The sequence below is a fragment of the Pseudorasbora parva genome, chromosome 6, assembly GCF_024679245.1.
Source record: "Pseudorasbora parva isolate DD20220531a chromosome 6, ASM2467924v1, whole genome shotgun sequence".
Taxonomy (NCBI): Eukaryota; Metazoa; Chordata; class Actinopteri; order Cypriniformes; family Gobionidae; genus Pseudorasbora; species Pseudorasbora parva.
Genome location: NC_090177.1, coordinates 11,168,156 through 11,181,277, shown reverse-complemented (window position 1 = coordinate 11,181,277; position 13,122 = coordinate 11,168,156). Strand labels below are relative to the sequence as shown.

General features: G+C 38.4%; 1 protein-coding gene across 1 annotated transcript in view; it reads left to right on the top strand.

Moving 5' to 3' along the window:
* The window catches only part of gpsm2l (G protein signaling modulator 2, like), a 37,144-nt gene that overhangs the window by 315 nt on the left and 23,707 nt on the right, over positions 1–13,122 (top strand). Inside the window, exons 2-3 of the mRNA XM_067445586.1 lie at positions 12,612–12,833; positions 12,924–13,059. Coding sequence (XP_067301687.1) covers positions 12,613–12,833; positions 12,924–13,059 — 357 coding nt within the window. The 5' untranslated portion in view covers position 12,612. The remainder of the gene's footprint in view (positions 1–12,611; positions 12,834–12,923; positions 13,060–13,122) is intronic.

Genomic DNA, 13,122 nt, shown 5'->3' with positions numbered 1-13,122 from the left:
ATATTAAGTACTTCCTTGTCTTGTCTTTCTTGAGCAATGTGCATGTATGTATTGCTGCTTCTGTGATGATTTCGTACAAAAAACGACTTCCTACTAGTCAAAATGATCTTAACAGTTTTCAAGGAATGTCAATGCTGACTATCGCATAATGGAGAGTAAGGTTAAATGATTACCATGACCAGTTCTGTCAAATCATAGTGTTCATTATTCCACTAAGTTTTAATGAATATAAAAATGGGTGAAACAATTTTAATTATTTTACATTAAAACAAAAGGTGCTTCGTGACAATTCTCATAAAACATGTCAATAAAATATTAAATTGCACAATAATAGGCATAATGTGCTGCCAAAATATAATATTTTCTTTTAATTTGGGGATGAAGTATGACCGTGAGACTCATGCAACTAACTTAGTCCCCCAAAGTTTCTTCCCGTATGATTTTATGAGAAACACCTGGACAGGCTCCGGCTGACAGAATAGCCACAGGAGCTCTTGTGTCAGTGCTGCAGTTTATGAATCACAGCTGTTTACAGGCTGTACCTTGTGTACTATTATTTCATTGAAAAGACTAATCTGGACTATTACTGCTCACAAAGCTGCTGTCACCATTACAGGCTGGATGAATAACTGCCTCAATGTTTCTGGAACTGTTGGCATAAATAAAACATGAAGTGAAATGATGACTGAATATTCCTGGCATGCTTGTTTAGATAAATTACACTGGCAGGGAAGTTTGCACGCTTGAGTAAACTCAGTTGGACATGGCCTGAGGTTTGCTGGACAAACTGGCTCAGGACTTTCGGAAAGGAGCCACAAAACCACTGTTTGGCTGTGATCAAATGAACTTTTTGTGCTCTGAATGAAGGCCACAGCCCTTTCCTGAGTATCCAGACTGTCCGTTGATCTAGTTTTGAAAATGTGAACAATGCTTTTGGTTGTCTGCTCAATTCAAGGAATTCCTGAAGTACAAACAAATATGATTTCTGACGCATTTACCACTGCCTGTACGATTGTTGTTCAATTTTAAAAAATGACGTCTCACCCTCTTGTTTTTCCAAACCAAGAACTTTCTTCTGTGCAGTGCTATTTTAGTATTGTTTTTATACTATTGTAGTATTTACTTAAAAAAAAGTATATATATATATATATATATATAATATGAGGTTTAATTTATTTTTATTTGAGTAATTGTATTACAACTTAAACTTATTCAAAGTTAGTTGGCAAGGCAACTTTTTTTCTGTTTTTCATTTAATATTTATATGATTTTATTTCAGCTTTATTTCAGTCAATGAGATTTTTAATAGTTTTAGTTTTAGTTTTAAACCGTGACAATGCTGCTTCTGCGGAATGCAAAAGGAGATATTTTAAAGATGACAATCTCCAAAATGACGTTAAAGGTCACGCACATCAAGCTCAAGTCCTCTGAAGTCATATGATAACTTTATGGGAGGAAAACTGCAGAATTTAAGTTATTCCCTGAAATATCATCCCCTCTAACAATAGCTCTCAAATCTCATTTGTTTGTATATTCAAACTAATAATCGATACATGCAGGTTTGATATCAAAAATGCCAAATGACATTGATTCTTTGTTTTTTCTTTATGCACACAATGCTACGACTTCTGTATAGAATGTGAGTCATATGGACTATAATGGTGCTTTTTTGCCAGTTTTTTTAGCTGGACAGGTTCTGGCCACTGTAATGTTTTAAAAAATGTCTTTTTATGTTTCTTTGAAGTCTCACTGGTGGGTTTGGATCAGTGTGAGGATGAGTAAGCGATGTCTAATGTGTCTCCCTTCAAATGAAATCATTCATCAAGATTATTGAGGGTGATGGTTTAAATTCTTAAAGGGAACTCTCTCAAGAGTCAAGTTATCAAAATGATCTGGTTTAATTCCCTTCCCTTTCACCTGCTTGCATTCCCAGACAAGATACTGTAGCATAGCAAGTCATTTATTATGTAATCGGCTTCACGATTACAGCAACTTCCATTTTTTCTTACAAATAATTTGTACCAGTTTCCCAGAAAGTGGTGATATTCTTGCTTTACATTTCTCGAATGTTTTATGAGATACAACATTTTGCGCTTGCGTTCAATTCGCAACTTTGGGTGAAAACATAGCTACTGTAAGAGAACAACATCAACTTTCCATCCTGGAAAAAAGTGTCTTTTGATGTTCTGATGGTTGCTCACGAGGAAGTCAAGAGACTTCCTCATGTTCAGCCTTACACATGAGATGTAACATGATGCATGCCATGTCAGAATTAGTTTGTAGGGTGGGAGTTTACAGCGTGTTGTGATGAATCAATGACTGTTTTCTTAGTGTAATCATTAGCTACTTACACCTCAATGCGCGTGTGTGTGTGTGTGTGTGTGTGTGTGTGGGAGAGAGAGGATCATATTTCTTAGACTCTTTCCTTAGTGTCGCTCGTCTGTCAGCTGGTCGATGGTTCAGATGGAAACCTGGACACCTTCGCTTCATCTTAAACTTTGTCCTTTGTTTTAGGGTTATGATGACATGGTATTGGAATAATTTCCAAATCTCCCTAGTGTTTGCTGGCGCAGTTTTGTTTTAAACTTGGACTTTTACTATGAATCTAAATGGATGCGATCATAAAAGATGAGGATCAAGCGTTTCATGTCCGTTCCAGGTAGGAGAAAAGACTTGTCTTGCCATGCGGTACACAAGTTAACAAGTTAAATCTTTTAACGACAGGCATTTTTTTAATGTGCATCCGTTCTCTATTAACTCATCATGTTTATGGAGTGTTTTTATGCAACAGATCTGGCTGTAAATACCAAAAGAACTGTCTGTCTTTTCATTGACGTGTGCTTGTTTTTCCATCAGATAAGCAGGGTTTGAAATGTAATACAGTGCTGCGGGTGGAGGCGAGTGAATAAGGGCTCAGTTTGGTCGAGAGATCTCCCGTGTGTACATTTTTAATAGCCGTGTTTAATAATTAAAATAGAGGGTCATTGCTTGTTGGCACTGTTTTGTCTCTGTTGCTGTCGTACATCCTGAAATACTGGAGGACCATCTCACAATTGAGCTGAAAGATGAGTCAAGGGCCAATGTATGCTTTTTTGGGGGGGGGGGTGTTTTTTTCCGACATTTACAGGAAATAATTGGTGAGGACAGGAATGGGATCGAATTCAGCTTAGTGGTTTGCGCACGTACTCTGAAACAAGCTATGTCATGGCTTCCACAACAGGGATTGGTGCTTACTTTTTACTCAAGGAGATCCTGCACTCCTAAGTTGAAAAATGTAGGAATCATTAAGAAACTTTAGGTGCGTAACTATTTCTGCATTAAATATATAAAAGTCAGTGTAACCATTGTGGTTTTGCCATACTAATGTTATGTTAGTATCACTGAGATACCATAGTTTTTGTTCATATTTTGAATTCAATTTAATTTAATTCTGCTTTCGTTTTAATTTTAGTTAAACGTTTTTAGGGATGCTCAGTATCACCTATAATCACACCCCGCCTCTTTGCCCGCTGTCAGTTATCCGGGCGTGACTGGCGATGCCAAGATGGCAATGCTCAGCTCGTCTCTACTTTACGCTTCAGAACGGTTCTTCAGAATCCTATGGGTGACGTCACAGACGTCACTTTTTTGTGATCTTCCGTTTAAGATACCTGTTTTTTTTTTGTTCGTTCACATGCTCAAATACATTGTACAGTTCGCGCACATCTATTTTTTGTTGCAAATGCGAGTGAATTGGTCATACTGTCGATCTCTGCGCAAGCTACTGAAATGGGGTGTAGCCAAGTTTGCCAAATTGGGCTGAATAGCTTTTACAGGCTAGTTTTGGCCATTGTGTGCGTTTTGAATAGCAGTTGGGCTGGTTTTATTACGCAATCCCGGTTGTGATGGGAATGGGATGTTTCCCCCAATCATGGAAATTAGGGATAGCCTGACAAGCCAGACCCACATCAAGATGTTTGGTCTGGAAACTCACCATAGACAGGGCTCAATCTGAGGGGCGGGATAAACGGTTGTCCTTCAAACTCCCTCTGCACGCGATAGGATAGCGCTACAACCAACCAGAGCAACGAAGGTGAAACAGAGCTCGCTGACAGATTAAACATTCGCCGTATCCGGTCGGCTAAACTCCGAACACATCTTCCCTTTTTAAGAATGACTTCAGTGCCGCTCTTTGTTCTTTTCTCAGAGAAAAGCTTAACTCCAAGTCTTCCAGAGTCGCGGTCAAAGCTGATTCGAAAGACCGCCGCCGTTCGCCAGTTTCTGTGTTTACTAGAAGCATGCAAACGCAACTCGGCCGTCATCATTATGGCCCCGCCCACCGATTCTCTACATAATGTGATTGGCCCGTCCAGATTGAGAGTAATACAGCTCAGAAGGGTATTGAGAGTTCCTAGATGACATTTGGGGGCAGATTAAATTTGCTGCCGCTAGGGTCCGTCTAGATTTCTAGGCTAAATTAGGGATACACCTAATATATGAGATATGAGAATTTTGGCTGATACTGATATCTAGTAATTCTTTAAATTTGAAAGCCGTTAACCAAAATATTGGCTGAAAAATATAAATCCATGTTTTTATTTCATTTTTGTGAACCTAATTAGAAAAACTAAAGTCTCACCATTAAAGCCATGTCTCACGCACACAATTATGTTTTCATAATTGTATGTGGCTTATATTATAATAGAGAATTGCGTTGCACATGTTTGCACTGAACTGTATTTTTTCTTTTTGAAGTGATTTCAATCATATTTCAAGCGATTGAGAACCATCATGGTGAACAGTGTCCATTATTATGTGACAGTGTCCAAATAATCCATTATTTATCGGCTTTAATATATCATATCGGCCTGTTAACATTAAAAATGAACATATCGGGATTTGGCCAATACCGATGGTGGTTGATATATCGTACATCCCTAATTTTTTCTTTCTTTTGTGGAACAAAACAGATGTTTAACAGGATGTTCACTCTGCCCCTTTCCAGACAATGAAAGCATATCAGGTGCTGTCGAGCTCCAAGAAGGACAAAAAGCGGCAGCATAACAGTAGTCCATTGTATTCATGTTGTAGGCTCTTCCAAATCTTCTAACGCCATATGGTGACTTTTTTGTTGTTCTAACAATTCATGAAAAGAGACGTCATACTAAACTTTTTCCTTTTGAGTTGCGGAACAATATGAAGGCGAATAATTAATAACTGAATATTCATTTTTGAGCAAACTGTCCCTTTAATGTCAGAGTTTTTGAAATAATGAGCAACATATGCCTGGCCTTTCAGAAAGAATCAGTGAAATGTATTACTTCATGAGAAGTATCAGTTAATGTATGGTGTGAATAGTCATTTGCGTCGGTCAGCGGAGAAATCGCGTCAGCCACTCGGCCCTCGTCCCACCTCGCTGAGGACAAAGAAATTAGAGCATGTGAATGCTGCCAGGACACTCTGGGCAAAGCGTGGGATTTAACTTGGATAATGGATTTTTCCAGCGTGGCCTTGGTTACCTGACTGTTCCTCTGGCTTGAGTCGATTCGCTTTCACGAAAACATCTCACTCTACTTCTGCAGATTAATTCATTCAAGGTTTTCTTGGGTTGCTTTGTCCCTTGACACTGTTCTAAAGCCTTCATGCTCTCTCGCTAATTCTTATTAATGGCATGAGAGGCTACATCTTTACATATTCTAAAGAAAATTGTGCTTGCCTGGACAAAAGTTGCTGACTAGGTTTTTTACTTGTACTGGTTTGAGTCAAAAGTATGATTAGACTCCAAAGACTAGTCATTTCTCGGCTCCCACAGTCAATTTACTGTAAGTTCATGTTTTTTTTTGTTGGTGGTTTTACTTTCTAAATTATAATTCGGAACATTGTGAAAGGTTATGGTGATGCTGTCCTCAAAAAGCCTCATTATGAGGAATCATTCTTGTCTCTGTTGCACAAATGGGGCAGGAGATAGTTTAATTAGGTTTTACTATTTTTATTGCTCATCCTCCCAAATTCTATTTGTCCTGTTTTTAATTTTTCTGGATTTTTGACTCCATTCTAATGGTTAAATCAAATTTGAGTAATTAATTGAAATCATGAAACTTTAACAATGTAAGAACAATTTGTTAAAAGTTTAACACATTTTTGATGGCCCTTTCTAGGTTTGTAGTTTACATTTGCATAGTTTAATTGAATTAAATTAGGCCTAAATAAAAAACATGTCTAATTAATTGAATTAATTCAAAAACTATTTATCAATTAAAAAACATTCATATAGAAAATGATGTTGTGTATTTTAATATTTTTTGGCAATCAAATGAAGGCATACAACATTAGTTTTATTTATCTTTTAATCATATTAAATAATTTTTGTTTTGTTTAAAGTACTTTATATTTAAAACATTTGTGATTGTAAACGTTCAAAATTATTTTTATTGGTGGTGCTGGTGTTATTACATTGAGAGAGCTAGATTTTACTATACAACAGTAATATATTTCTGTCAATATTTATTCAAGATAGATTGCATTTACATTACATTTACATTTAATCATTTAGCAGACACTTTTATCCAAAGCGACTTACAAAAAAGGGGAGAGCAATAGAAGCAACGAAACAAACAAGGCCAACAACCTGTAAGAGCTGTAAGAAATCTCAATTAATTAGCACAGTACACAACTTTTTTTTTTTTAACTTTTTTTTTAAATATATAGCCAGATTGATGTGAAGACGTTAAATATCTCTCTCTCTGTGTGTGTGTGTGTGTGTGTGTGTGTGTGTGTTGGGTGGGCTGGTAATCCCTATGTTATGGGGACAAAATATCCCCACAAAGATGGCAATATGCAAAATCCTTTTCCTTGTAGGGACATTTTTTGCTCCCCATGAGGAAAACATCTTCTAAATCATACAGAAGGAGTTTTTAAAAAAAAAAAGTAAAAATGCAGAATGTTTCCTGTGATGGGTAGATTTAGGGGCAGGGGCAGTGTAGAGGGATAGAAAATACGGTTTGTACAGTATAAAAACCTTTACGCCTATGGAGAGTCCCCATAAAACTTGGAAACACTACGTGTGTGTGTGTGGCAAATATAACTGCGCATCTGCACCCTTTATTAATTTACACAGAGACCATGCACGCAGAACATGCAATATTCATATTAAAACTATTTTTGTGGTTTAATATTCAGAGACACTAGTATATATCGTGATTTGATTTAAGTGTACTGACCTCTTTTTATTAATTCATCAAAAATTTCACACATTCTGTAAATTCTGTTTTTATAATTGGATTCTGTGTTTTCGGCATTGCAGAAAATCATAGGGCCCCAATTTTCAGTTCCATAAAAAACCTTCCATTGAACAATTCTTAAAAGTAATTTTTTTTGAATATATAAAAAAGTAAAGAACCTTTTCCCCCTATAAAAAACGTTCATGCAATGGAAATTAAACGATTAAAACAAACCCTGATGTGGACCAAACGAGCAGACCGTACACCTGAAAAGATGAGTCTCGCTCCGCTTCCAAACAAACTCAGTTTGAATGATATATGAACACAACAGGGACCAAAGACATGCAAATTAACCAAAAACAGGACATGATTTCACAAGGTGCAACCCTAAAAAGGACAGAATGCTCAATCATACCTGTTTTTTCTCTTTATATTCGTGATGTTGCCTATCACAGTTCGATACAGGCGTCCGAACCGTGGCATCTCCTCACAGCAGATCTTCGTGTGTGTGTGTGTGTGTGTCTGTGAGAGAGAGAGAGATGAAGAGATTTTGACTCCTTTACACATTTTATAAACTCTTAATGAATTCTCAGCCAGTCAAAATCCCATTATACATGCAGCATTGTTTTGGATGTTCAACAAGTTCCATCGCAAAATATGCATCATAAAAGCTGCTTTTTTATTTTGTATATTTAGGTTTGATGGTAAAAATGAAACTGTGAATGCTAAGCTAACCAGGACTAAATATATCATCATCTTTTTTGATCAGGACCAAAAGAACCAGACTGGGAGTGTGAACACACTCTAAGAAAAAATGGTTCTTTTAAAAACCTTTTTACACTATAAAGAACCTTTTGTGGAATGGATGTTAAAGGTTTTTCATGGAACTGTAAATGCCGATTAAAAATGCTTATTTTTTAAAGCATGCAATTGAAAAAAATCAGAAGCTGCACAGCATTTTTTTATGAGGTCGACCCACCCAACTGGAATAACGGGTTTAGGAGCTGTTTAAAGCACATTAGAGTTACTCTGTTTCCCCCTTTATGCGTGATAATCTCCATGTGTCGTCTCACACATAATTGGAATTGACGCCGGCCATCGGGTGTCCGTAGGTGACATGAGCATGTTGCACAGTTGCATCTGTTCTCGGCAGGCTTACCGCTGACCCTGCGTTTGTGTACGAGACCCAGCATAACCTGTCACGGCATGTCAACAACAAAACATTTTAGATGCTAAAGCCTCGTCTGGTAGAGGCTTCTCACAGTGGTAGAGGGTTGGGAAAGGTCTCGCAGAGGGGGCTCTCCTGGATTTTGGTGTCTTTTGGAAGAGTTTCGTGATGTGTCTAAGAGGGTCGAAGCCGTGGCACTCAGGCTGCACCCCGTGGAGAATTAAGCGGGTCTATCACATTGGAGGAGAAAAGGTCATTAAAAAGATTGAGATGTTTGGACGGTGCGCTAAATTTTATAAAAAGAAAAAGGATAAAAGGTGAGGTGAGTTTGGTAGTTGTCATATGTGGTTGCCAGGGCGTTGCTGTGTGGTTGCTAAGGGGTTGTCAAGGTGATTGCTAGGATGTTGCTCTGGTTATATGTGCTTATTCAGCAAGGGCACATTGCATTGATCAAAAGTATTGATCAAGATATTTTGTAATGTTACAAAAGCCTTGTACTTCAAATTAACACCTTTGAACTTTCTATTATAATCGTGAAAAAAAAGGTTTCCACAAAAAACATTAGGCAGCACAACTTTTCAATATTCATGATAATCAAAAAAATCATTATATTAGAATGATTTCTGAAGGATCATGTGACACTGAAGACTGGAGTAATGATGTTGGAAAATCTTTGCATCACAGGAACAAATTATATTTTACAATATTTTGCAATATAATATAATATTTCACAATATTACTGGTTTTAATATATTTGTAATGAAAAAGCTTGGGTGAGAATAAGAGACTTTTTCAAAAGCATAAAATTTTTTTGTTGTTGATGTGATAAACTTTTTTTCCCCCCTGAGAAGCTGAGATTCTTAGTCATTCTATGACACCATATGAACTCTTAGATTTTTATTGCATGACAGCCAACAAGACATTTTCGAGAACTTGTGTAGACACAGACCTAATGATGTTGGTGTTGTAATAATTCTTTCTTGATTTTTCTACCATATCTGTGGAATGCTTTTGAAAACAATGGGAAGTGCATTAACTCTAAATGGACTTTAAATGGAAGCTGTCAAGAGAACCCGGACCCTCATTGTTCCTCTAATGTAAGACCTCTCCAAAAGGCCTGAATAATCTTTAAATATGCTTAAACAAATAATGGACTGATCGTTAGGTTTTAAAAACCTTTAGTTGCTCTTTTCTTTAAGTAGTCTTGTCAAAATCCATATCATATTAATGAAAGTTTCCTGATAATTTACTCACCCACATGTAATGTTCATGTCTTTCATTCTTCGGTTGAAAATAAATTAAAGGTGCCATAGAATGAAAAATTGAATTAACCTTGCCATAGTGAAATAATAAGAGTTCAGTACATGGACATCACATACTGTGAGTCTTTAACACCATTGCCTCCTCTTTCATATGTAAATCTTGTGAATCAGCAACACCGCAGAAAAATAAGTGCTTCTCAACATAACGCCAACCGTGACACAATTGTTGGGGATCATTTATATGTACACCCCCAACATTTGCATCTGTCCAAACATGTTCATTGTCAGGCGCAACTGACAGAGCTGAATCATCCGGACTGCAGGTAAACAAGTGACACTCAAGGATGGCAAAAACGACAGCTCTCATTGACACATATGTTCCAGGCTGTGCAGGGGACGTGAGGACTTTTCAAAACCTTCCCACAGATAAAAAAAATGTCAACAGTCATGGTTGATGTTTATTATAATCGGATACCACAACAATTTAATTCAAGATCGTTCAAGCAAGTTTCGCTCAGCGTCTTAGACTGAAGAAAGGTGGAATTACAACTATATTCCTTCAAGCAGTAAGTAGTGATTTTATCCACTTATTGACTGTTTAAACAATTTCTGATTAAATTGAAAGTTTCTTAAAGAGGCCGCATTGTCTAGATAACGCAAGATGCTAGTACCATGCAAAACTAAATAGTGTGTCTAATGACAAAGGTTAATATTATTTTGTATTACAAAATACAACCGTAGATGCGTTGCTTACTGATCGTTCACTCGATCCTTCTAGCAAACGTCACCTTTTCCACCATATAAGTTAAAACGATAGTCATTTGACAAGGCTTTATTTTGTCAGGTATGCAAAAAGCATACCTGGTTCTTCTCATCAAAGGAACCGTGTTGCCCATTATTAACAGGCACAGACGATAGAGCGGTCGTCTCTTTTGCATAAGAGACGCCCGTCTCTTTTCTGCACAACGGAGGAAATACTGCTGCTGTTTTGAATGTTTTGAATATTTTATGAGCTCTTTATGAGTTCTCAGCGGGTAAAAATAATGCCATATGTACACGCATAAAATGATTGTGTTTAATCCAGCACACAGCATTGTTTTGAATGTTCGGTAAGCAAGCTCCGACGTCATATAAGCCGACCAATCAGGTTGTTAACCGTCTCCCTGAGCCTTTGGTTCGGTAACTTTAGGTTTCCTGTTAAAAATTCCAGTGTGAACGCTAAGCGGACCAGGACTATATGTTTTGGTTTTGTTTTTTGGTCCGGACCAAACGAACCAAACTAACCGAACTAAAAGTGTGAACGCATCCTTAGACTTTGCACGTTTGCTTTGTAAACACTGTGTCAGTACTTCTGCCACATCACATGTGGCCTTTCCAACGTGATTACATAATACGTGGCGCATCACGAAAATATATACAGTTTTATTTTAAAGCGTTGGTTTTGCTAGATAAGACCCTTATTCCTCAGGTGGAGCCTTTTAAAGCTACACTGAAACTGCAATTTGGACCTTGAATCCGTTGTACCTGATTGATGTCCACTATATGAAGAAAAAATCCTGGATTGTTTCCTCAAAAACCTTAATTTCCTTAAACCTTCATTTATATTCGATAAACATCTTGCATGACATGGAGGAGTAAATTATCAGGAAATTTTAATACAGGAGTTAACTATTCCTTTAAGAGCAAATGCACGGATCTAATATGCTGATACGGTGCACATACATTTACTTTATCAACTGATTAGGTTCACTGAAGGCTTAACAGACTATGCATACTAGGATACTCTTTATTTTTTTGACAGTTTTGCACCTGTTAGTGGTTGGGATATATTGGACAGCAAGTGAAGATTTTGAACAAGTGAACATAGTTGATGTGTTGAAAAAAAATGGGCAAGCGTAAGGATTTGAGTGAGTTTGACAAGGCCCAAACTGTGATGACTAGACACCTGGGTCAGAGCATCTCCAAAGTTGCAGCTCTTGTGGGGTGTTCCCGGCCTGCAGTGGTCAGTATCTATCAAAAGTGGTACAAGGAAGGAACAGTGGTGAACCAGCGACAGGGTCATCATGGAGGCCTCGTGTCTGGAAATGGCCAAAGGCTCATTGATGCACGTGGGGAGTGAAGGCTGACCCGTGTGGTCCGATTAAACAGACAAGCTACTGTAGCTCGAACTGCTCAAGAAGTTAATGCTGGTTCTGATAGAAGGTGTCAGAATGCACAGTGTTTCGCAGTTAGTTATGTATAGGGCTGCATAGCCGTAGACCAGTCAGGGTGCCAATGCTGACCTCTGTCCACCACCAAAAGTCCCAACAGTGGGCATGTGAGCATCAGAACTGGACCATGGAGCGATAGAAGGTGGCCTGGTCTGATGAATCACGTTTCTTTTATGTGTGTGTGTGTGTGTGTGTGTGTGTCGCTTACCTGAGGAACACATGGCACCAGGATGCACTATGGGAAGAAGGCAAGTCGGCAGATGCAGTGTGATGCTTTGGGCCTTTGGTCCTGCCATCCATTTGGATGTTACTTTGACACGCACCACCTACCTAAGACCATGTACACCTTCATGGAAACAGTATTTCCTGGTGGGTGTGACCTCTTCCATCAGGATAATGTGCCCTGACACAAAGCAAAAATGGTTTAGGAATGGTTTGAGGAGCACACCAACAAGTTTGAGGTGTTGACTTGGCCTCCAAATTCCCCAGATCTCAATCCAATCAAGCATCTGTGGGATGTGCTGTTCACTGCCATTCATAAATCATCTCCCGTGGCCTCATGGGGTAGTAAAGTGTCCATCGTAAGCACACTTCAGAATCCCGCCAGGAGTAGTAGGTCATCTGGGTACTTTTTGCAGACTATTTTATGGGTACTGTAAATTTGGACATACTAAATTTGTTGATTTCGTTCGCAGCCAACGTCTGAACACTACATCATGAACCCATATTTCCTAATCATGCTCTTTGCTCACTTCTCTGCTGCCCCCTGCAGGATGGAGGCCTCGTGTCTGGAACTGGCTCTGGAAGGTGAGCGTCTGTGTAAAGTGGGAGATTACCGTGCAGGTGTCTCCTTTTTTGAGTCGGCCATCCAGGTGGGCACAGAGGACCTGCAGATTTTGAGTGCCATCTACAGTCAGCTGGGCAACGCCTACTTCCACCTGCATGACTACAACAAGGCGCTGGAGTATCATCGGCATGACTTGACGCTCACCAGGTCTGAATCTGGAATGTTATGTCACTGTTTTAAAGCCGACAGGATTATATCCTTTTCGAAAATAATTTGTTATAATTATGACTCTTTTAGAACTATCGGAGATCAGCTGGGAGAAGCTAAAGCCAGTGGAAACCTTGGAAACACGTTGAAAGTTTTGGGACGCTATGACGAAGCAGCAGTTTGTTGCCAAAGACACCTGGATATTTCAAGGATGCTCCATGATAAGGTGAGGTGCAAAATGGATCTTTTTTAATACACTCACTAAGGCCGTAATGAAGTTTCTGTCATC